We start from the raw sequence: 23,890 nt of genomic DNA, 5'->3' as shown, positions 1-23,890 counted from the left end.
AGGGTTGGAAAATTATTTTCTCTTGATAACATTAATGATAGATAAATATCTCTTACACAATATAAATAAGAAATAAATATCTCTTATACAACATTAATGAGAAGGGAAATTGGTAGGGGTGAGAAAAAAACCGAAAAGCTGAAAAACCGAGAAAACCGGAAAAAAATAACCGAAAAACCGAACCGTGAAAAAAAACCTATTAAACTGATTAAAATTTTGAAAAAACCAGCCGATTCGGTTCGGTTTCGATTTTATAAGCCTAAAACTGAAAAAACCGAACGGAACCGAACCCAAACCGAAAAAACAGAGCTAAACCGGCAAAAAACCGAGCCAAACAGGTTTGAACTGGTTTTTGTTCTAAAAAACCAAACCAAACCGAAACAGGTCAGTTTGAACCTATTTCGGTTCGGTTTCAATTTTTTTTTAAAAAAAAATTTGGTTTGGTTATTTTTTCTTATAAAAACCGAACCGAACCGAAAATGATCACTCCTAAAAATTGGTAATCTATTAGGGGACTTTGTAGGGAGAAGAATATCACTGATATTAATATTTTGTTAAAAGTTATAAGAATAAAAAAAAAGAGTCATATAGCCCAACATCGGGCCTGCAACAATCTTCTAGTCTTTAACCCTCTATGCTTGGCAAATTGCCGAGAACATGATCGTTGGGTTTGATAGTATGTTAAATCCATGTCTCCTTGGGCCAAGCTACAAGTTGGATCGAAAGACATTGGGTTTGACAACTCATCTGACCCGTATCCCTTTAGACTCAGCACATAGTTGGGTCCAACCAGGGGCGGAACTAGGATTATTTGTTAGAGGTGGTCAAAAATAATATAACAAGATATAATATTTGTTTTAATTTATTGTACATGAGTTGTAAAAAAACCCAGCATGATTTAGTTTTATTCAATAACTTATTACAAACATATAATGATCTTTGTATAAGGTAAAAGGTTTGGAGCAATACTAATAAAGTTAATTTCATTTTCATGATGTATCCATCACTTTAATGTTGTTGGTCTTTATACCTATCAAATATAAACATACAAAGTATATAAGAAACATTAGCTAAAGCGAAACATTATTTTATGTTTGATAAACTTTGAAATAAAGTAAAAAATAATAAAGAATAATTCTTACATATTTATTTTAATTGTGCTTGTCGTTCTTTTATAGAATAGAAATAATTGATTATCATATCAATTGTGAATCTTTTAGCAATTTCTTTTACTATATAGACAATCAAATAACTTGCAAGAAAATCATCCTCCATCCGATTGCGAAGTATTGTTTTAACAATCTTCATCGCTGAGAAAGCTCGTTTAGTAGTTGCTGTCGAAACAAGAAAAGTCAAAATAAGCCGAATCAACCTGTCAACTAGTGGATAAATATTTTTCCTTTTTAAAAAAAAAAAATCAATTCTTCTTATTTTGTTCATGGTTCAACCTAAAATCAAAACATATATTGTGAGAAAAAATTGATAATTTTGAAACATAAAAAAAAAAATCCAAATATAATCAAAACAAACCAATAAAATATATTTAATTAATTGAAAAAAAATCACTATCAAGAATTCAAAAAACAATTATTAGAACTAGCAGATCTGAAAAAAAAAGAGCAAAAATAATAAAATTATAAAAAACCATCATCAAATTCTTAATAAATATCTCAAAATAAAATAAAAAATATATTTTAAATTTAAATTTATCTTATTTTGTTTAATGATAGATGAATTAATTAGTACCTACTTCAACCTTTTCGCAGAAAAATTTTGTTTGCAATTTGTATTGACCCGCTGCGTTGAAGACATTTATATTAAGGCTGTAGGGAGAGAAAAAAATATCAAAACACATTGATAACTTTACATTTTTTTTCTTTCCACGTAGGCATGTTGGTACCATAAAATCAAGGCAAAGTCAAAGGAATTCAAAACTAAAGCAAAGGATAACAAATATATTTCCCGTAAGAAGGACCCTCTCATTAAAAAATGTTACAGCTCCTCACATTTAATTACTAAATAAATAAATAAATCTTGCAGGGCCCGGGCCCGGGCCCCTGCTTGCCACCTCTTCATTCCGCCCATGGGTCCAACAACATTAGGTCTAGGAGTTTATCATACTCATGTCCTCTTGGCTCAGCACATAGTTGCATCCAAGAACAATGGATTTTACAACTCATCAGTCTCATGTTCCCTTGAACCTGAAAATGAGCTAGACTCGTATCATTTGGACCTATCATACTACCAAGCAAAGATTGATGAAGTTTCTTAAATCTTCATACCCATAATACATCAATTAAACAACTATATCTCAAACTCATAATTTCTAACAAAATCATCTAAAATTAACAAATTAAATCATTACCCATATCAATTAATCCTCCAAACTTAAAAATATAAACTTTAAATCTTCATTTATCTAATAACAACAATCATACATATCAAAGTATAAATCTTACCTTAAAAATCTATTTTCTCCACTCTCATCTCTTTCCTTTATCTTCCCTCTCCTCTTCTTCGTTTTTTCTCTCTTTCTTTTTATTTTCAGTTTTATTTCTCTCTAGAAATTTGATTCTTCTTTTTTTTTTTAATACACACGCATATCAAATCATGTGAAATTTCTAATTTGCCCCTCAATCAGTAATATACATAATTATACACATAAGGGCAATACTGTCTTTTTCAGTGCAAAATTTCATAATACTACATTCTCCCCCACCTTCAGAATATTACACAATGGCCAATGAGGAAGAGAAGTGAGACTCACAGCTTTTTGTGAGCTGCATAAGAGATGGTGCTTGTTAGATTTGATGAAATTAAGGGGGAAAAAAACAGAGAGAAGGGGCAACAGTGACTGAGAGTGAGACAGCTAGATCAAATAAGACAAGCAATGCAGAAACATTTATGTTACTTTGATTCTATAAAGTATAAACATGATACAGTTCAGGGTACAGCTTTCTGCTACAGACATTCAATCTGTGTACAAAGAAGTATTATTATGCAGAAACATGTTTCTCTCTATACATGCTAGGAAAATTCTAAAAGAACAAACAGAACAGAATGGTATAGAGGAGTGCTATTTGATTTAAATTCATTATTCGGTTTGTGTTTATTTACAATGAGTTAGATAGTTTGCTATTGGATTTAGATTCACTTGGATGTTGAAGGCAACGGAACACGCCTCCGGTATTCTGCAAGAGACCACATTGGATAGATATTTCTGTATGCTGCATAATGTAACATGCAGTTTTTCATGAACACGCCAGTGATTTCCTGTCATGAATAAGAATATCACAGGTTAGGAGACTTGTGAAATACAAGTTGAAGGGCAGATGCACATCAGTGATTTCCTGTCTGTCTATCATAGGATATAGCTCCCGCCCACTAAGTACTGACAGGAATCGCCGGCAGACTGTTGGATGTCTGGTCATTTTTTCTTCTTTTTTTTTTTTTTTCAATTGAAGTTGTTTTCTTACTGTAGGTTAATAGTTAGAAAGATACCTGCTGGGGAAAATCACCATCTTCCAATTGCGAATTGATTATCAGCTTGGCTGCTCGGTGAAGAGGTGTAATGTCTCTATCCATCTATAGGAAACAGATTCTAGTATCAGAAATCCTGAGGCCATTGCCTGCTTTTGTGGAGGCAGGGTCGTGAAGAGGGAATACACAAGTAAATGAAACAACAACGCAGCCTAAAACATAGACTCGTGAATAGTTGGTTAGTATGCTTATGCTAACCTGCCCGGCATAAATCAGACCCATCATAGCCCATGCAGTATGTACCAAATTTGATCGATTTCCTTCAAGAGGTATATATTTCTTATTGGGGCATGAAAAATAGCTCTCTCCCCAACCTCCATCATCTTTTTGTATGTTGAGAAGAAAATTCAAACCTTTTTGCATAGCTTTGCAATTGTCGTAAGTCTTGCCAGAAGCTGCTAGGCCTCCAAGAGCAAACCATGTACCATAAGTGAAGCAAACCCCCCAATTTCCATACCTGTGGGAATGGAAATATTTCTCCTTGTTAATAGGTTCTGAAGAATTTCCAGGAACAAGTTAACAGAACTTAAAAATCATCAGGGTGACCTACCATCCACCCTCTGGAGTTTGTATGCTTTCGAGGTATCGTACAGCATTTGTTATGAAATTATCAATCTCTTTCTTCCGGTGACCTGGGTATAGCTTCTTGAACAATACTAATGCTTGGATTGCTGATGCAGTGCACTCAACATATTCGTGCTCAATGACAATGTCAGCGAAAAACTCTGTGGGATTTAGTAACTGAGACGACGGAGAACCAAACACCATCAGTTCATGATTACCACAAGTGAATATGAAAGAATAAGAAAACATTGCAAGTGTTCAAGAACTTACTTCCAACCATTTATGAGCTCCAGCTGGCTCCCACGCTGCTAAACCTCCATTTTCACTCTGAAAGTTCAATAACAAAGCTTATTATCTGACCCTGGAAAGTTTACCTAATGCCCAGTGAAGGAAACAAAGCGCTACATGTTTTTGTATAGAGAGTTAAGCCGAGTTTAGTTTAGTCCTTACTTGTAGAGAAAGAAGAATGTTGACAGAATCGAAGAGCCTCTCAGGCTCTAGCTTCTGACCAACAATTTCTGGTGGCATCATCGAGAAAAGTAGGCAACACTGCATAGTTGATGTAATGCAACATAGTTTAATTTGGTGAGAGGCATATTCCAGTTTGAACAAAATGGCCCAGAAAATTAGTGATTTTTAAAGTGATTCAACAAATTAAGCTTGCTACCTTCATTCCCTCTGCAGTGCAATCAGAAACTTGCCATCCATGATCTTGGTCAGAGAAAGTCCACGATCCCTTGGAAATATGCCGGTACATGCTCTTGAAGTCACCTGAAGGATTGTCCTTGACCTTTAAAATGCTAAATCAGGTTAAATATATAGAATGATAATCCAAATGAAAATTAGCAGTTACTTCATGATTAAGGCAAAAGATTTGAGTTCTAAGAGGGAAAAGTAACAAACCTGAGATTTCTTTATGAAGTCATGTCCTCTCTTGAGTACATCTCCGATTTCATCTGTAAAATTAGTAGCAAGCAAGGCCTGAATCGCAAAACCAGTATCCCATTGTTGACTTCCAAAACTCTGCACACAGATTCCATATTTTGTTAAGTACATCATAACCTCTTTGAGGTCTCTACTCTCTACAGCTTTGTAAAAGAATGCAACCCTACTAACCTGCATTTTCATACCATCTTCGGCCACCCACAAATAATCCGGGATCCTTGCGAGATGTTTCTTGAAAGAAATGCCATCAGGATCTTCAACCCAGCACGCAAGCATGCATAACACCTGACGTTTCAAGGTCAGAAAAGTATTACAAATTATCAGATAGAAGTAGAAGATTATATATATGGTGCCCATTTTATGCAGCAGCAAGTTACCTTTTCCACACATCCAATAGTAATATAACGACTGTTTTCATCTTCGTAGTGAATGTGCTTCATTGTTACTTCAAGAGCCTTTTTTCTTACCAACTTATTGAAGGGCCAACGAGTAAGAAAAGGCTCGGTGAACACATAGAGACTATCCCATATCAGATCTTGAATCAAAGGATGGGGATAATAGAGATCCTCCTGAACTAACAGTATTGCAGAATAAATTACATCATGTATTATTTATTTGTAGCAACAATATCATAACAAATTTTCAGAATGGTAATAATTATATATCAAGTTTAAGGTGAACTCACCGCGGCACACAGATGACGCGTTTTCTTCCAATTGATTTGATTATAAGGTTCAGCATAGAGTTCTTCTCTCAACTGCAGAATGAGAGGGGTGATAGGACCAACAAACCTTTTCCCATATAGATATGACATCGGCATGTAAACCATCCGACAATAGCACCACATTTTTGCTGCATTGAAGCCAATAGAAATGTTAACACAACGGCTACAGAAAGGGAAACTGAACAGATGGTGGTAGTCAGAGACGGAAATATTAGAAACTAACTAACTTGGATGCATAGGAAGAAAAGTAGGAAGGAGCCAAAATTCTGGGGGCATTGGATTACTTCCAGACCAATCAAATACACCAAGAATCTGCACATTGATTTCAGTTACAGAAAACATAAGTTTCGTTGTTCGATCGGTTCTGTGTTCTATTCAATATCGGGGTGGATGATTACCGAGAGCCAAGTCTTTCCCCAAGAGGGTATGTGTGTTACAGTACCGTGTTCATGAATCCATTTTCGGGCTCTTGCACAAGCATTGTCTTGACCACCATTAGGACCTTCTCCGAGAATTCGCATACAAATGTAGCTGAGAACTGTGCAGAACATGGTGCTATGGCCCTCAATGTGTAGCCCCCAACCACCATCTTCATTCTGCATGCAGCATAGATTTCCATGGCCATAGATATAATTTTTAGCATATTACCTACCAAAAACTAAACCGTTAAGAGCAGATAATCGGCATAAATTTACCTGATGATAATAGATGTAACGGAGGATTTCCCTGCGATGCTCAGCAGAGAATACAGAATCTAAATGTCCCGTGATGTACAAACACATTACCTGCAATATTTTGAAGTAAACCAGAAGAGAAAATCAATTATATGCAAGCTGCTCTTACTAGTGAATACTGAAACAAGTCCTCAAAATATATATATATATATAGGGAAATTAAGCAAAAATATTTTTGTATAGATGCAAGATGCTCACCAAGGGAGGGAGGAAGAATAAGGGGCCAGCATTTTCAGCAGGCCAATGGCCGTCACTAGCCTGTAGAGCTGAAAAGAAGTGGACAGCCCTCTTCAATGTTGTCGTTGCCTTTTCATATGTGATTTCCTCACCTTCTTCAATTTTCACTTGAGCTATTGTTTGCTTAAAATTCTTCTCCTTGAGAAACTGCATTAGTAATTATACATATACATTTTCTGGTCAAATAAATTAAATAATTAAGGATATTCGATAGTATTAGTGACACCACCTTCCTTCAATAATATTGTTATATTTGTATTACAGTGAAAGAAAGAAAGAAAAAACCCTAGTTAACATTACTAATTATATGTGAAAATCGCATTTATGATTATAGTTTTTTAATATTTAACATTACTGCAATGAAATGATCATGAACCTAATTAGCAGCCAACACTTGTGTCCATGAAACGATGTGCACAGAGCAAAGCTCCGAAAGCACAAAAGGCATGGCCCTTATTTTATGGTCAGGTTTGATGACAACAGTAAGAGAACCGTAAGAGAAGTGCTATAGCCCATGAGATTGGTAATCTCTTTCTTACAGTAGCTGCTGAGATCTCTTAGCCATGCCTGTGATGCTGTCTTGGAATTGATTTTGCCCTCTTTTATTACTAAATAAATGGATTCAACTAACATACCGTGCTGGGGATCACTACTGTCATTAAAACCCTACCATGCCAAAAGATATTAAAAATTAATGGGAAGAGAAATTAATATTCAAGTTGATCGGCGGAGAGAAGTAGCTATTTGTTTCGCCCCGGAATCACAACAAAGAATATTCTACGTAAAATGACAAAACTAAGAGCAAAAGATGCATCTATTAATTTCCTAACAGTATTTATTATAAATTTCTTATTATTTTATATTAATGATCACAACCAAATTAAGAAAGGAACAGACTAACCAGCTAAGTAATTAGCCATGTAGATGCTAAAATAAAACTAATTATAAGAAATTAGCAACTGCAAGATATATATCACCCTGGATCCTTCTACCAAGAACAGGATTCAAGAAAATTAATCTCTCCTCTGTTAAAGGAAATACATAAAGTACTAGGTAGGTAGCAGCTAGTACTTAACTAATTAATTAATTACAGAGGTATGTATTGTAATTAAGTGGGAACTAATTAATACAGAATATACCTGCATACGCCAGAGGAGATCCCCGCTGGGCTTCACTTCATAACGATTGTTGTAGAAATTGAGGCGAGCTTCTTCAACCTCAGCTCTCTCCTCAGGACTCCCACCTTCAGGATCATACTCCCATGTCTGCCTCCCTACGAACTTGTTTGTGCTATACAAGTAGTCATTGCTGCTGCCTTCTGCAATCTTTAGCCTCCACATAATATATATCGACACGCTATATATTGGTCGATCGTAATAATGCAAATGAAATGTAAAGAGGGGAGGGGAAATTGGATATGTATATGATGAGCAAGAGCTAGCTAGATGAAATATAGTAGCGGTTGCCTCTTGGCAACAACCTACAAATAAACAAGGGAGAATATTGTACTATACTATTACTTGTTAGTAATCAGAGAAGAGACAATATAGTGATCTTCGGCAGAAGAAAGCATGAACTAGCTGCTGCTGCTGCTAAGTAGTACAAATAGATGAACACACAGCTATATAGCTTAGCTTTCAAGATTGATGAGATGTATCGTAGGGGATAGGTAGAGTTTTATTTTTTTATATTTATTCTTTTTGTGTGTGCTGCTGCTACATCAACGGGAAAGGTTGTTGACTAGCAACCCTTTTAAATTTTTCCTTTTTCTCTTTCTCAAAGTAGAGAAGGGAGTAGAAAAAGAAATAGCAGTCAGTCCCCATCCTCTTCAATCAATTTTTGGTCTGCAAAAAACTTGTTGCTTCAGAATTATTGATGTTTCTAGAAAAATACTTGCGTAAAAATTAACTTATATTTGCTAATTTGAAGTTAAAATATGCATAATTTGAGAATAATTTAATTATAAGATCACATTTCAAACCCTAAATAATGCAAAAGAATCGTCTTCCTCCATCCTTGTAAGCTATTTATATATTGTAGAAATAATAAATTTTATCTATCAATTTTAACACTTAAATTAAAATGATTTTTTTAACTAGTCATTGTATATAGATTTAACTTCCATGTTATTATAAAAAAAAAATATACATATTTTTTTCTCATTTAAGTAAGAAATTAAGGAACTTGGCCTTAAAATTAATGTGTGTTTTGCGGTCTTTTATATTTTTTTAAATTAATATTTTTTATATTTTTTGAATAATTTCAATCTGTTAATATCATAAATAAATTTAAAAAACTAAAAAAATATATTATTTTAATACATTTTAAAAATAAACACTTCAAAAAACAACTATATCCTACCTAGAAAAGCATATTTTCATATAAATACGTGTTTCACTGAATTATTTTTGATAAATTTTTAGGAAGGGGAGGTGTGCCATATTCATATTCTTCGTCTTAAACTTTAATAATTTTCTTCATATTCCCAACAATATTAGGCCATCAATCAAATCCACCCTGCAAAAAATATGTAATACATACAATCTCAGGCAATACTTTATTGATTAATTCTTAGGATTAATCAATCCTAAAAATTATTGTCGCCCTGCCCTATGGACATTGCTTGAGGGCTACAATCATTCTTAATTAATTTTCTCCACCCTGCAAAAAAATTATGTAATACATCCCTTCTCAGGCAATACTTTATTGATTAAATCTTAGGATTAATTAGGGCAAAAAGTTATGATTTTAGGATTAATTATTGGACGAGGGCCACAATCACTCTTAATTAATTTTCTGTCTTTATGTCATGTCTATATATATATTATAAAAAAATACATTAGTATACTCAGGCGTGTTAGACTATTACGCTCTGACCCCAAATGCCTCTAATACAGGCACGCTGGGCTAAGTCTGACGCTTGTCAAATCCAATTTTTAGGTCTGGTAGGTGTTGACAGGCCTAGCAGCTTGGTCTAGCGCCCTGTCAAGTTAACGGGGTGGGCATGACAAGCATCTCCTGCAAGTGTCGAGCTCAAGGTTTTTTTTCATTGCATCCCGAGCATGGTTGCATTTTCATTTAGGCCTACCACATGGCCGAATCTACTACGTCCATGAATTCAAATATAAAGTCGAAATTTAATATCATATCTCCATAAATTTTATATAAATTTTAGATGAATTACTTTTTAACAAATAAAATTGATTAAATAAATTTACACTCCACTAATATCATTATATATATTAAAATCACCCATGGTTCATCATGTCTCCATCTCTTAGCCGGATAAAATGAGTGTAATGCGTCTCACAATAAAAAAAATTAACTTGTAAGGGTAGAATGACTCTGCAGCTCCTCCACTCCAGCAAAATAACAAGATTCAGAAGTTATAAATACCTCATGAAACATCAAGGAATAAATGTCTGCATCCTCTCCATTCTCAATATTTTTTAAAATATATATTTTTAAAGTTTATCTCTCTAAAATATCATTGTACTTTCTCTCTAAAAATATATTTTTTAAGCATCTGAGAGTCCTCAAATTTACAAAGAAAAATATTTTTTAGGTATCAACCATCATCCACCTTAGTCAATTAGGCGCACCCGTTATAAGCTATCAGTCATCTTGATTAAGAAGAATGAATTATATTGCTATAAGCAATAAATTAATCAATTATCTAACCATAACTATTTTTAATAGTTAAAAAATAATTTATTGGATTCAAACTTTCAGCTTTGAATTTAAAAAACTTTATTATATATTTTTTTAATTAAGTTGATATTAAAGTACATCTTTAAAATTGTATAAAAATAAAATATAAACTCAAATAACGCGCAAATTAGTTTGAAAATACTCCTTTATCATACAACTAGACAGACAAATAATAGTGTTTTTATTATCCTTGAGCAGTACAACACAACAAAACATGAATGGACTAAAACTAACATCGTCAACTTCATCATGTGATCACCACCAGCTATATACCTAACAAATGTAATTTGGTAAAAAAAAAAGATTCCATTGAAGTTTATATAAAATTCTTGTTCAAAGCTCGTTGATTAATTACTCCGTGAGTTGATAAAATTTTAAGGTATTCATTGCTACCCTCAGGTGGTTGGTTTGATAATTAAATAAATTTATTTTATTTTTTGATTTTTTTAATAATAAAAAACAAATTAGAGAGTCAACACGTCTAGAAAGTAGGTTTTTTTATAAAGTGATTTTTATAAAAAATATATTCTTTAGAAATAATTTTTTTTTATGATTGATAGTATAATAAAAAATTAGTTAGAAAATATTTTTCAGTGTTTAATTATGTTATAAAAAATAGAATGTAAAATAACTTACTAAATTTTTTTTTCAAGTTTATTAAAAGAATAAGGACCAAATCTAATAAAAAAAAAAGTTGAATAATGATGAATTTTAAAAAAATATAAATTCTTTCAAATAAAATAAATAAATATAAAAAGAATGGAAAACAAATCTAGTATATAAAAAAGTCAAAAGATAATAAAATTTTTTAAAAAATTAAAATAAAAAATAAAAATAATATTTTTAAAACATAAAAATAAACCGAAATTATTAATAATGCGACCAAAAACGTTTTTGAAGCAGGTGGACCAACTAATTAAAAAAAGAGAGAGAAAAAGAGTAAAGGCTTTCTTGAAATATATAGAAAAGGTGTACTATCACGTGCAATAGTACGTGTTAATTAGAATTAATGATGTATGGAATGACGATTATACCGAAGACCACACCAAAAAAAAAAAAAAGGCAGAGGACCAACTAAGATAAAAAAAAAACAAAAAAAAACGAAAAATTAAAGGCTTTCTTCTTCTCTTGTCAAGGTTTGATTTTTTTTTTATTTATGATTGTTGGGCGCTGCGGTAAGGTAATGTTTTTTTAAAAAGAATTAAATTTTTTTTAAAATTAATTTTTTAATATTATCTTGATGCGTTGGTGATAAAAAAAAATTAAAAAAAATATTAATTTAATATATTTTTAAATAAAAAATATTTTAAAAAATAATATTTATCCGCACCATAAACACCTAAAAAAAAGATAAATGCATCCGGTGATAAGTCTTATTAAAAATATCTATTAACAACGAGACGGGAATTTAATTTCTTCTAATTACATTAATACTATGTCTAAGCCATAATATAATACTCTTTACAATAAAATAAAATAAAATAAAAATAGTAGTAATCCAATTTAATTAAATTTAAATTACCAAGGGTTACAGCTAGGGTTTATGTAATTAAATTTACTCCAACTAAATTATTAACACAATTGCGGGGTAGGCGAAATACAGCAAAATTAGCTATGCGTCCCATCCAACATGTGCATGCATGGTTCACTTTTTTACTGAATAAACAATTTTATGGTGGTTTTTTTTTACTGTACATTAGCTAGACGTCCCATCCATAGGTCAATTTTGTTTCATTTACCAAGCAGAGGGGAAAACCAATTTCCATTACTCTTCCACCTCCATAAAACTAAAAGGCATGGTTTTTTTTACTGTACATTATCTCATTATTTATTTTCTCACACGTTATTATGAATGAACTGTGTAGAATTTTTTTTATTTGGTTTGGTGATTTATTTTAATTAAAAACCACTTAATTTTAATTTTTTTTTATAAAAGATGAGATTGAAAAAGAGAAACTTAAACCAAAAAATACATCAAATATAAGTGGCATGGCATAAATTTTGAAAAAAAACACTTTGATCCTCGAACTTAAAAAATAATGTAGATTATACAATTTTAATACCTCAATATTTTTCAAATTCAATTTTGATATAAAAAATTATTTTTATTATTTTTAGTCCCTGATTTAAAGAAGAGAGAGAGGTCGCTAGATTTCGATGATAGAAAAAGAAACATGTCGTTGACACTGATTTAAGCCATCAAAACAAATGGAATTTGTATCAGATGGTTTCTTTTGACAAGGAAAGTTCATATTATGTGTTTTTTTTTACCTTTAAAGTTCATGAAAAAATAGATTTAACCTCAGGTTGATTTTTTATTTCGGGTTAATTTTGGTTTTTGGAATGGTTTTTTTAGGTCATGTATATGTTTATCATTATTCTTAAGATGTTTTTATAGGTTTTTTGGGTCAAAAATAGGTTAAAAACAAGTTTTAAGATAAAAATAAATTAGTCTCTTATTTTCTGGCCACCACTGTGGTCAGAATTGGGGCAAGATCAGATGACATAATGTCTAAATTATTTTTAAATTTAGGGGTGGACACCATGTAATCTGCTCCAGGTGCAACAAAAAAATATTGCGGGTCAGTCGTGTGGGCCTGACAGGGCATGCCCACACGTAGGCCTTCACAAAATGGCTCAAACTTAGTAGCGTCAGACTTTTTTTATTATCATTATTTCAATTAATGTTTCTTTTTTATATGTTTTTTTTTTAAAAAAAATTGTTTATATTTAGATTAATATCACCTCTCTCTTTTAAACAAAGGTTATTTTTTGACTATTCGTTTAATTTTTGAAGAGATTTTTCTGATTCATCTATAATTTTTTTTCTATAGATGAAATATATTTTTGGAAATAAAAAATTTATTTTCAAATAATATTTTTAATATACATAGCCCTGCATAATATTTTTTTATTTTATTTTATTCAATCAATTTAATATGTTTGTCTACATACGGGGTAAAAATCACATCTTACGATATTAAATATCTTGAGTTACATTTGTCTTTCTATTTTTCAAGTTTTTTTAGGTATAGTTAATGATTATTTATTTATTTATTAGCACACATAGTTATTAATTTATTTGATTATATGTATGTATAAAATTTTTTATTTGCACTTAAATTTTTTAAACTACAAAAATATATTGAAAAACCTGCATATATTTTGTTTTACAAAAAATAAAAATATTTAATTCATGACAGCGGGTCAAATTACTAGTTTTTTTTTTCTTCTCTAGACTAGGAGTAGATGTTTTATGTCTCACCAACTATATGCATAAATATTTGGATGAATTACATCAATCTTTTATAATTATGAAATTACATTATAATATATTTGAAATCAACTTAATTAAACTCAATTAAGAAGTTGTAATAAAATCTCACGAGAAGTGTTAATATTTGAATTTTAAATAAAATTAATTTTTAAAAAATAACACAAAATTAAATCAGAGATCAATATTTTTTATTTACTACAATAAAATAAAAAAATAATATTAAAACTAGTTTCCTCAAAATATGCATCAACCTATTTTTTTCACTCTTCTTTTTTTTATAAAGAGGGTAATATAGGAACAAGGTAAATTAGATTCAATAATAAAATATTTCTCTTAAGATTATAAATTCAATTTATTTATTAGTTAAATTTAAATTAAACATTGTAATTAAATTTAATTATGGTAGAGAATAACCAGTTAATCTCTTTCTGATATACATCAAGAGTTTCATGTATGATTAATTGTAGTGTATGTTATTGTTGCGTGTGAGTGTATGTATATAATTTTACTTTCCTTAGGTGTCGTCATCATCTTTGTGTTTATACCAAAAATGCTTTATTTTTATCCTAATTTGATCGTCAGAAATATTCACATGACAACAAACGCTCAGCATCCCCTTCATGTCACCCCCTCCTTATTAAATTTAAAATCATGCTTTAATGTCTCAAATCAATAACCTAACTGAACCCCCACCTATTTAATTTCAAATTATGCTCTAACTAGGTCTCAAATCAACAACCTAACTGAGTTGACCTACTTATCACACTAGATTTAATAATATAAGGTTTAAACTTAAATCCAAGTCGGCTCAAAACCAACCTATGTTAACCTACGTATACCCAAATCGACCCAAACTCAACCTATGTTAACCCAGGTTTATAAGGAAAAGTTGTAAGAGAATTGTTTTTCTCTCTTCTAAGTCTTGTGGTCGTTGTGACTCTCCTCTTATCAAACCAAGGATTTCAGTTTTTGATCTTGAGTTTTTGGGTTAAGAAAGATGGAAGTAGCAAATAAGTGGTTTTCTCTAATGTTATTTTCAATTATGATTTGTTTATGGAATGATTAAAGAAGAGATTATGGTCTATAAGGATTTAAGTTTATGTTGTTAAGATTGATTCATGATTATTGAAGTTTAAGGTTAAGTAATTGATTTCAGGTGTATTGTTAGAATAAGAATTTATGAGTTAATTTGTTTATATTGATTTGTTATGGGTTAAGAAATTCATTTCAACTTTGCTGGAAAATCTGGACAGAATGGTCTTGAGGTTGAAGATGATGAAATTTTATTTTGGTCATTGATTTATGAAAATTACAGTTTAGTCCCTAAACTTTGGAAAATTATAATTTGACCCTAAACGTATTTTGGAATTCTGGAAGTATTATTATGAAGTTAAAGATGATGAATCTCAGGCCATGTTTATTTTCCGGAAAGTAATTTTGGGGAAACCACTTTCCAAACTTTTCTATATTTGTTTGCCATTAGAAAAGGTGATCAACAGAAAACACTTTCCGGTCAACGGAAAACACTTTCCGGTCAAAGGAAAATTTGACTTGGTTTTCAGGAAAGTATTTTCCCTTTTGGATGTGTTTGTTTTCCGGAAAGTGGTTTCCGAAAAACCACTTTCCAAACTTTCATGTGTTTATTTGCTATTAGGAAAGTTGGTCAACGGAAAACACTTTTCAGTCAAAGAAAAATTTAGCTTGGTTTTCAGGAAAGTGTTTTCCTGGAAAATTTGGGCAGAAAACACTTTCCGAAAGTTGTGAAAAATTTAGAAATGTCATTATTTGCTGATTATATCAAATTTAATTCTCAAACTTTTGATTGCTATATATATTTTGTTTTGAATATTTATTTTTTAATTTCATCTCTTAAAATTTAATTTTTATATTAACTTTGGTCTTTATTTTTATAATTGCTATTTGCTTTTTCCTTATCATTTTTTTATTGAAAGTTTTTATCTATCAAATTTGGTCCTCATTCTTTTAATTGTTACTTATTTTATTTGAAATAATTTAAGAAATGTTAATTATTATTATTTTAATTTCTTCATCTTTTAATTTTTTTTATTTTTTATTTGATCTCTATTATTTTGATTATTATTTATTTTATCTAAGATAATTTATGAAATTATATTTTTTTTCAATTTCATTCCCATTCAACTTTTTAATTTGTAAGATTTGTTCGTTATTATTTTAATAAACTTGAAAAAATAAAACATTAATAAGTTATTTTCCAGCTCATTTTCCATAACATAACCAAACACTAGAAAGTGTTTTCCAACTTATTTTCCATTACACTACCAAATATCGGAAAATACTTTCCCAGAATTCACTTTCCCTGGAATTCACTTTCCAAAAGGAAACTACTTTCCAGCAAACAAACGGGGCCTGGAAATTGATTTGGAATATTTTCAGTTTGGTACTTTAATTTCAGGAACTTACATTTTAGTCTCTGAACTTTAAAAACATTACAGTTCGGTCCCTGGTTCGTTTCTGGAAAGAATTGAGGATTTGTTATGGGTAAAATTTCAGTATGGTTATGTATTTATAGTTTGGTCCTCCAATTTTGGTAAAATTACATTTTGGTCTCTGTTTTGGAAAATTATCATTTTAGTCCCTAAACTTAGGAGACCAAACCTCGTTTTCTTTTATGCATTGGAATCTTTTATTTGTGTTGTTTTGGGTTTTTTTTAGTATATTTTGTATATTGTTGTAGGTTCTCATAACGATTTTCAATAAAATTTTCGATTGTTTCATCCGATATTCCTTTTAGTTCTATTTTTTCTGGATGAGTGGGATAATCTTTAATATGCATATAATTTAAATAAATATGTATGTTGATTATATGATGAGCACGACTAGTTAATTTCTTGAATATTTATATATGTTGATTTATTTTTCGAATACTCATCTATTCTTGAATTTATACTCGCATTTTATTGAACTAAATTCTATTCGATATGATATATGTTGCTTTGATAATTATGTAAATATCTATTATACTTTGATATAGGAATTAAAAACATTACAGTTCGGTCCCTGGTTTGTTTCTAGAAAGAATTGAGGATTTTTTATGGGTAAAATTTCAGTATGGTTATGTATTTACAGTTTGGTCCTCCAATTTTGGTAAAATTACATTTTGGTCTCTGTTTTGGAAAATTATCATTTTAGTCCCTAAACTTAGGAGACTAAACCTGGTTTTCTTTTATGCATTGGAATCTTTTATTTGTGTTGTTTTGGGGTTTTTTTTAGTATATTTCGTATATTGTTGTAGGTTCTCCTAACGATTTTCAATAAATTTTTTGAGTGTTTCATCCGATATTCCCTTTAGTTTTATTTTTTCTGGATGAGTGGGATAATCTTTAATATGCATATAATATAAATAAATATGTATGTTGATTATATGATGAGCATGACTAGTTAATTTCTTGAATATTTATATATGTTGATTTATTTTCAGAGTACTCATCTATTCTTGAATTTATATTCGTATTTTATTGAACTAAATTCTATTCGATATGATATATGTTGCTTTGATAATTATGTAAATATCTATTATACTTTGATATAGGAATTGTCAGTAACTCTTTGCTAACAGAGAGTAGTTAGTCTATGTGCACATAGTATTCTGTATACCTAGCTGGTGAGAGAGGCATTAGCCTATGACGACTGATCCTCCCACAGTGGTCACCTTCGGGTGTCATCTGATCACCTTCGATTGTCATCTGATCTCTGACATATATTCTCCTACTTTATAATAATATACTTAGTATGTATATGTATATCAAGATAAATCGATTTGCAAATTATTAATATCTAAAATATATATTAAATATTATTCCCTCATTGAGTTGGTTGAACTCACCCTTTATTTTTAATATTATTTCAGGTTCTTAGTTTCTATTAACATGTGAACTTTGTTGAGTGTTCTTACTTCTTCAGTTTTGGTCGGTATGCCTTACTTGTTTCGTAAGATTTTTATTTTAATTTTGATTCGTTGTCTTAGACGCTCCATTATTACCTTGTTTTAATTAAGTTTGGATTTTGACAAATGTAATAAATATTATGAATTATTGTTTTTGCTTTAATTACTGATGATAAGTTTTGAACTGTCATTTGATTTCATTAGTTTTGAAAAATATAATATTTTTGAAGATTATAAAATGCTATGTATTTTTAAATAATTTATTTTTTTGATATGTTTGTTTTGAGGCTTAGTTTAGATAAGATATTCTTAGTACATCGTTCTTACATTACTAGTCATGGATATGAGATTTAGATCATGACAATTAAATAACAATAGCATTGACAAGCAACATGAAGGCTACCTCGCTTAGGAAGATGAATCTCTCCATAAAATCTTTCATGCGTAAAAATAAAAAGAAAAAATCTCCAAAAGTCCTAGGCAGCCAAGCCTACTAACAAAGACATATTCAAGAGGCATAACCAAATAAGAAGAAATTAATCTTTTGATCTATATTAGTCTTGATAGAACACAGCACTAGTAGTCAGAATCCTCCATCTGACTAGAAATTGTAATATCGTCTCTCAAGTTCATACTCGATCGCTGAACTAATCGCACCAATGCTTGGACTACCTCTGACATAGGTGGCCGAAATTCAGGCTCCGCCTAGTAATACCAAAAATGCAACGCAAAATATTACTTCTCTTTAAAGAGTTCACCAACCTTTTGAATTTGTGAGAAAAAGAGATAGGAAATCTATCCTGCACTAACATTTCCTTGGCATGGAGGGATATAAAACGAAGCCGGTTCTTACCTGTGCACAGAGGGCAATGATATCAGCGAATCGAGATACTGACTTCGGAGGGTATAGCCCACGCAATGCAGGGTCAACCATTTTTTCCAATGAATCAATATCATGCAGTTGCGGGGTGGCCCATCGGACCAAACATTGTTCTGATTTGGGTCTCGAACTGCAAGGAAGTAAAGAAATATGACAGCTTAACTAGTTATGATATGGAGATTACATTGACTAACAACACTAGCAAATGGTGAATAAAAAGATTGCAGCAGTAGTGTAACCATACCTGTCGAAAGGCTTCCGACCAGTCAATAGCTCCAGCATCACCACTCCAAAGCTGTAAACATCACTCTTCATTGTATAAGCTGGAGGCTTAGTGCACTCTGGCGCATTGTATCCTACACCAAGGTTTTGGCTTGTCCGCTGAAAAGGAGAAAAATTATAGTGATCAACATGGATTATGTTAATTTTATGATCCGTTGAAAACACATTTCCAAACTATGCTCGCGGTAAGGAGATCTTTTATGTCTCAAGAAATACTAACATGATGAAAGTTTTCCAGCCCGTAGTCGCAAAGACATGGGTTGAGTTCATTGTCAAGCAAAATATTTGATGACTTGATGTTCTTGTGGATGAAGGATGGAGAACAAACTTCATGGAGGTACCTGATGTGAAAATGTACTTACTTCGTTAGAGAAAAGAAGGGAAGGAAACAGCTATGGGGAATCATTCTGCAGGTGGGAGTACATCTGCTCCCTTACTCTAACAATCTAAGCATTTAGCCACTATCCATTTCAGGTAATCGAGTTGCATGAGCATGTGTTTGTATTAACTTACTCAACAGCGCGGGCCGTGCCCAAAGCTATTCTAACTCTGGTATTCCAAGTTAGTGGTTTACTGTAGTCATCTGCTACATGCAGGAAACCATGAAGTGAGCCATTCCTGAAATATTCATATATCAACATGCTATGCCCTTGTTCTGCACAATAACCAGCAAGCTCAGCAATGTTCGGATGGTGAACTTTTGAGATGCTTGTGACAATTTCTGAAAAATCCTCTGGCTTTGCACCTTGAAGAAGTGATAAATCAATCGTTTTGACAGCTAAAACCTGACAAGCAAAAAATAAATTATGTTTCAAGAATGCAAAATCCAAACTTCTCGTTGCAAATTGTGTTTGATTCTGTGTAAATCCAGTGACAATTAAGCACATAAAATATGAAATGACTAGGCATACCTTCCCATCAGGATATTTTGCCCTGTAGACGCGACCAAGGGAACCCTCACCAATAAGTCGGCCTGGTGCAAAATTTCCAGTAGCAGTCTGCAAATCTGTCAACGAAAAAGCTACGGCACGAACAGAGGTGTTTCTTCCTGGATTTAGACAGCTTGCAAACTGGTTGTCATTTATAGACTGAGAAAAATTGGAAGGTGGAGGCTTGTAGCCCATGGAAGCAGCTTTTTGGAAAGTCTTTATATCAATCGGACCAGATGAATTGAGTGACTCAGTTTCTGTCACCAGCAAATCATATTGTTAATTTCACACCAACAATGCCATCAGAATGCACAGTTGGCACGAGACATCATTAAACAGTGACATTATGGTGCGAGCAGAAAGTATAGCAAAGTTGTCAACCATAAAATGATGCTGGAAGTCGGTCAAATAAATACCTTTAAACTCTTTCTTTATGGAAGCAATCGTGTGATTGGATAGTTCTTGTGATGAAAGGGGAGTAAATGCTCTATGCCGGCTACCTTTCTCCTCGTCAAGAAAATTTGAAGATGGAGAGGACCTTTTTCTTGAAAATAGTAATAGGAGAAGTACAAGTACAACCAGTGAAGCAACTACTATTAAAGCTATAGCGAGTCCACTCATGCCCTTTTTTCCACCTCCCTTTTCATGGGCTGAACTAGATTTACCACGAGGAGCATGACCAGATGACCACGAATTCCCCCCGGTTCTTCAGAAAATAGAATCACAAAGTCAGCGAAGCATTTTCTTACAACCTACATCCTAAAAAAAATGCGGATTTAGAGTGCTCTTACTCCAGATTATCAATGCCCTCCAGCGAATCAGGGACCCAGCCAGTGAACTCGTTGTCTTCAACATTCCTGCCGGTGGAACAGTGGATGCATGTCAGTGAGTCCTTTACTCTCCACTAACATCAACTACTGTATTTAAGTTTCATCATTCTTATACATGAATCAAGTGAAGTGCAAAGTGAACCCTACTCACATATGCTGTATCCAACTATCAAATTAATGCAGTGATTGAGGACTTCTGAATTTTGTACAATTATCAATATTTCTCACCTAAACTCAAGAACTAGAGCTGTTAATTGAACTGTGCAGAAGGTAACTTACAAATCTTTAAGGGGGAGTGCGGCGAGGACATCTAAGGTACCGGTGAATTTATTGTCTTGCAAATGACTGTACAAAGGCAAACAATCACAACAAGAAACTAAAAGCACATTAATGAAGATTTTATAACCACTTCTTACAATGTGCTGAGGCTTTTGAGTGCAGAAAAACTTTGAGGCAGATTCCCAGAGATCGAGTTGTGGGATAGATCCCTGCCATTCATCTCCACGAGTGTGGACCATAAATTCAACAAGAAAAAGAGTTCACGCCTTTTGATTTCGGTTAGTAGTACTTACATTGTTTTGAGTTTAGTGAGTTTTTGAAACATATCACTCAGCTGTCCATTGATTTTATTATGATTAAGATTTCTGGAGGAAGCATCAAAACAATGAGTATTCATTCTGAACAACTGGAAGGTTTGGTAACAAAGGACAGACCAAGTTTGCTTACAGGTATTGAAGTTTAGTCATCTGTGAAATTGAGTACGGCACATTGCCAGTGAAGCCATTATTAGAAAGATCTCTGCATATTAAACTTACAAGATTAATATCAAACGCATTGTATTCAATCTTTCCAGTAAAAAAGTGAGCTAGGGTAAATAAAAAAGGCTTGTTTTATCCTGCTCCAGATAAATTTGTTTGTATATTCAATATTAATAAAAGAAAATGTCAGGAGACTTACAAGTTAACTGTATTGGGAGGAAGCTGGTATGGTATATCATTATTGAGGTTGTTTTTGCTCACATCACTGTACTATCACAAATAATACAAAAAGCATTGAGGCCGTTATGTTCCTTCATCAGAAAAAAGTAGTGTAAGAAGTGCTGTGATTTAGAAGCTGGGCCTCACAAGTAGGTGACAGATTTCAAGTTTGATAGCTGGTAACCCAGTGATCCAGTAAGTCCAAGTCCAGATAACTTTCTGCAAAATTTTGACAAATAGAAGGCAGCATTCAGAAATTTCAGGGTTATTCCTGCTAAATTTATGAAATATAAGATCTGTTCACCGGATATACTTAGATAAGCAAATCTAACTACATTTGAGTCACAGATGAGCCTGAGCATTGGATCCCTTCCCATGAGTCTCCACAAGGGTCTCCACCTCTAGATTTCCATCCACTCAGTTTTGAAGGAGAATTTAAGCTTGTAAACATCACATTCAAAGCCGAAACTGCAATCGCAATATTGGAAACATCAGAATCTTTAAATACAACTACATATGAAAGTAACTTATTATTTTCTAATCATATAGATACTCAACAAATTATGATCATGTGATTGAAGATCATAAAAGAAGGGTTCAGAGTTTTAAAGCTGTCCTCGAATATTTGAAGCTTTTAAGCCTACTTGTATCCAGTTTTGGTCCAAACTTATAGCTAAAACAACCAGTTCTTCAGTGGAGCATAAGGGATCCAATAACCAGATTGAAATACTTCTAAAGAAAAGCTTCTATTTTCTATAACTTAAACCCATCGGTTCGCATTCCATTACAGGTTCCGCTTTAAACCTAGACCATTGGACTATTGGAGGTGAAAATTGAGCTTATGGTTTTCTTCTATTATTTATTTAGCCTCAAAAAGGGTTCAACTTGATTCAAACATTACAACTGTGTATTGAAATGAATTTTTCAGCATAATTATTTTCATAATGAATGTGTTTATCTAGATATACATGAAGAAGTAGTTGTAAATATGCCTTGACAGATCCAATCTATGAAAACTAAGAACACCCCATCAGAAGTTATTTGCATTTAGAGAGAATAGCTTTCACTATCCATTGATTAAACAACAAATGGTTATGGTATTGATAAAGGCAATGTAGATCATAGATCACCCTTGAATGGTGTTAAATAAATCAAATTACATTCTCTCCTGAGGTTAAACATGCACAGAAATTTCAACCTCTGATCAACCTTAAGAGCCGACATATATATGTTATCTGAGAAAGGAACCTTACAAAATGTTATATAGTTCCTAAACACCATTACCTCATTCAACTATGGTAATTACCATGAGAATCAAAACAAAATGTAAAGTAAAATCAATTAGAATTTCAGTGCATCCACAAATGGTGTACGGTACATACCATCATCAGAATCAGTCTTTGAATGGACCAAGGTGGTCAGAATTCCAAGAGAGACAATCAAGAACCCTACAAGACTATGGTGCATTGTCCTACACCAAAACATAAACCAATATTTAAGCAGAAGAAAAGAGTGATGAGCTTATAAAAGCAACAAGATATTCGAGCTATCAAGGGGATGGCGATGAATAATGACGTTTCAGAATTCAGCCAAGAACAACAAGTTCCTGGCCTTCTAGGAGCAACAAGGAAATGGGAGTTTTCTCCTGTTCTTTGTTTATTATTTCTTCGGCTGGGGAAGCTTGAGGAATTTTCTTTTTTGAGAAAAAAGAAAGAAAAGAAAAGTTGGCTATTTTTGAAGGAAGAGGGCTAAAAAAGTGAGTGGCATTTTTGCAGAGAAAAAAAGGAGAGCGAATGATCAGGAGAAATGAGAGTCTGTCAATGTTTTCCAGCCTTCCAAGTTATTGCCAAGTAATAAAGCCTTCTATTACAGTCTTCCTTCCTTTTATAATCCATGGTTTTTCTCCGAGCCTTTTGCATAATCCATGGTTTTTTTTTCTACTATAGTTACGTATCCTTATATTTTACGGATGGTCAAAGGTATCTTCAAGCCAATTTGCGCATACATTACAATTATTTATATGAGAAATTTTATGGTATTTAGAAAGTAAATAATCACATCTTCTTAGTTATTATCTATAATATTTTTATTTTTTAAAAAAGAAAAATCTTATATGGTGATATTGTAAGTTCTAAACTCCCTGAAAGTTCTACATAACATGGCAAAGCATAATTCTCCATTCCATTCGTATCAATATAATCTATTTCATTCATATCAATATATTCTAACTGAAAGGATGGCAATAATTATACAGGAGTAAATTAATGAAAATTTAGGAAAGATGCCTGGAATATGGAAAATCACTAGGAGAGAATGTCTCCTGTCAATAAACACT

At 32.1% G+C, this 23,890-nt stretch overlaps 2 protein-coding genes across 3 annotated transcripts; both read right to left on the bottom strand.

Annotated features, from left to right (window-relative positions):
• Positions 1-2,891: 2,891 nt before the first annotated feature.
• LOC18104702 (beta-amyrin synthase) lies at positions 2,892-8,335 on the bottom strand. Its single transcript, XM_006374672.3, has 16 exons — positions 7,884-8,335; positions 6,706-6,891; positions 6,469-6,558; positions 6,172-6,369; positions 6,001-6,085; positions 5,735-5,901; positions 5,427-5,618; positions 5,221-5,334; positions 5,008-5,127; positions 4,772-4,894; positions 4,555-4,653; positions 4,375-4,431; positions 4,091-4,281; positions 3,739-3,997; positions 3,502-3,585; positions 2,892-3,273 (listed from the first exon to the last, which is right to left on the bottom strand). The coding sequence occupies exons 1-16, from the start codon at positions 8,082-8,084 to the stop codon at positions 3,151-3,153; spliced, it is 2,289 nt and encodes a 762-aa protein (XP_006374734.2). The 5' UTR covers positions 8,085-8,335; the 3' UTR covers positions 2,892-3,150.
• Positions 8,336-18,065: 9,730 nt separating this feature from the next.
• On the bottom strand, positions 18,066-23,383 carry LOC7497298 (protein STRUBBELIG-RECEPTOR FAMILY 5). 2 transcript variants are annotated; one of them, XM_024584969.2, is made up of 16 exons: positions 22,938-23,383; positions 21,891-22,023; positions 21,703-21,774; positions 21,536-21,601; positions 21,305-21,376; positions 21,151-21,222; positions 20,995-21,066; positions 20,858-20,923; positions 20,540-20,605; positions 20,165-20,454; positions 19,731-20,005; positions 19,333-19,604; positions 19,040-19,160; positions 18,782-18,918; positions 18,511-18,667; positions 18,066-18,362 (listed from the first exon to the last, which is right to left on the bottom strand). In XM_024584969.2, the coding sequence occupies exons 1-16, from the start codon at positions 23,038-23,040 to the stop codon at positions 18,234-18,236; spliced, it is 2,103 nt and encodes a 700-aa protein (XP_024440737.1). In that variant the 5' UTR covers positions 23,041-23,383; the 3' UTR covers positions 18,066-18,233. The 2 variants fall into 2 exon arrangements, with proteins under 2 accessions (XP_024440737.1, XP_024440738.1); XM_024584970.2 differs by having other exon boundaries at positions 21,536-21,606; positions 22,938-23,382.
• Positions 23,384-23,890: the final 507 nt, after the last annotated feature.

This window comes from Populus trichocarpa, chromosome 14, assembly GCF_000002775.5.
Source record: "Populus trichocarpa isolate Nisqually-1 chromosome 14, P.trichocarpa_v4.1, whole genome shotgun sequence".
Taxonomy (NCBI): Eukaryota; Viridiplantae; Streptophyta; class Magnoliopsida; order Malpighiales; family Salicaceae; genus Populus; species Populus trichocarpa.
The sequence above is the reverse complement of the archived record's forward strand: the minus strand, read 5'-3'. Positions and strand labels throughout refer to the sequence as shown.

Coding starts and splice junctions, on each gene's coding strand:
- LOC7497298 (XM_024584969.2), bottom strand. CDS start 23,040: ATGTTTTGGTGTAGGACAATGCACCATAGTCTTGTAGGGTTCTTGATT. Junction 21,377..21,535: donor CCTCCCAATACAGTTAACTT/GTAAGTCTCCTG, acceptor TTTAATATGCAG/AGATCTTTCTAATAATGGCT. Junction 19,605..19,730: donor CAAAATATCCTGATGGGAAG/GTATGCCTAGTC, acceptor TTTGCTTGTCAG/GTTTTAGCTGTCAAAACGAT.
- LOC18104702 (XM_006374672.3), bottom strand. CDS start 8,084: ATGTGGAGGCTAAAGATTGCAGAAGGCAGCAGCAATGACTACTTGTAT. Junction 4,895..5,007: donor ACTTCATAAAGAAATCTCAG/GTTTGTTACTTT, acceptor AGCATTTTAAAG/GTCAAGGACAATCCTTCAGG. Junction 3,586..3,738: donor GTCTGATTTATGCCGGGCAG/GTTAGCATAAGC, acceptor TGTTTCCTATAG/ATGGATAGAGACATTACACC.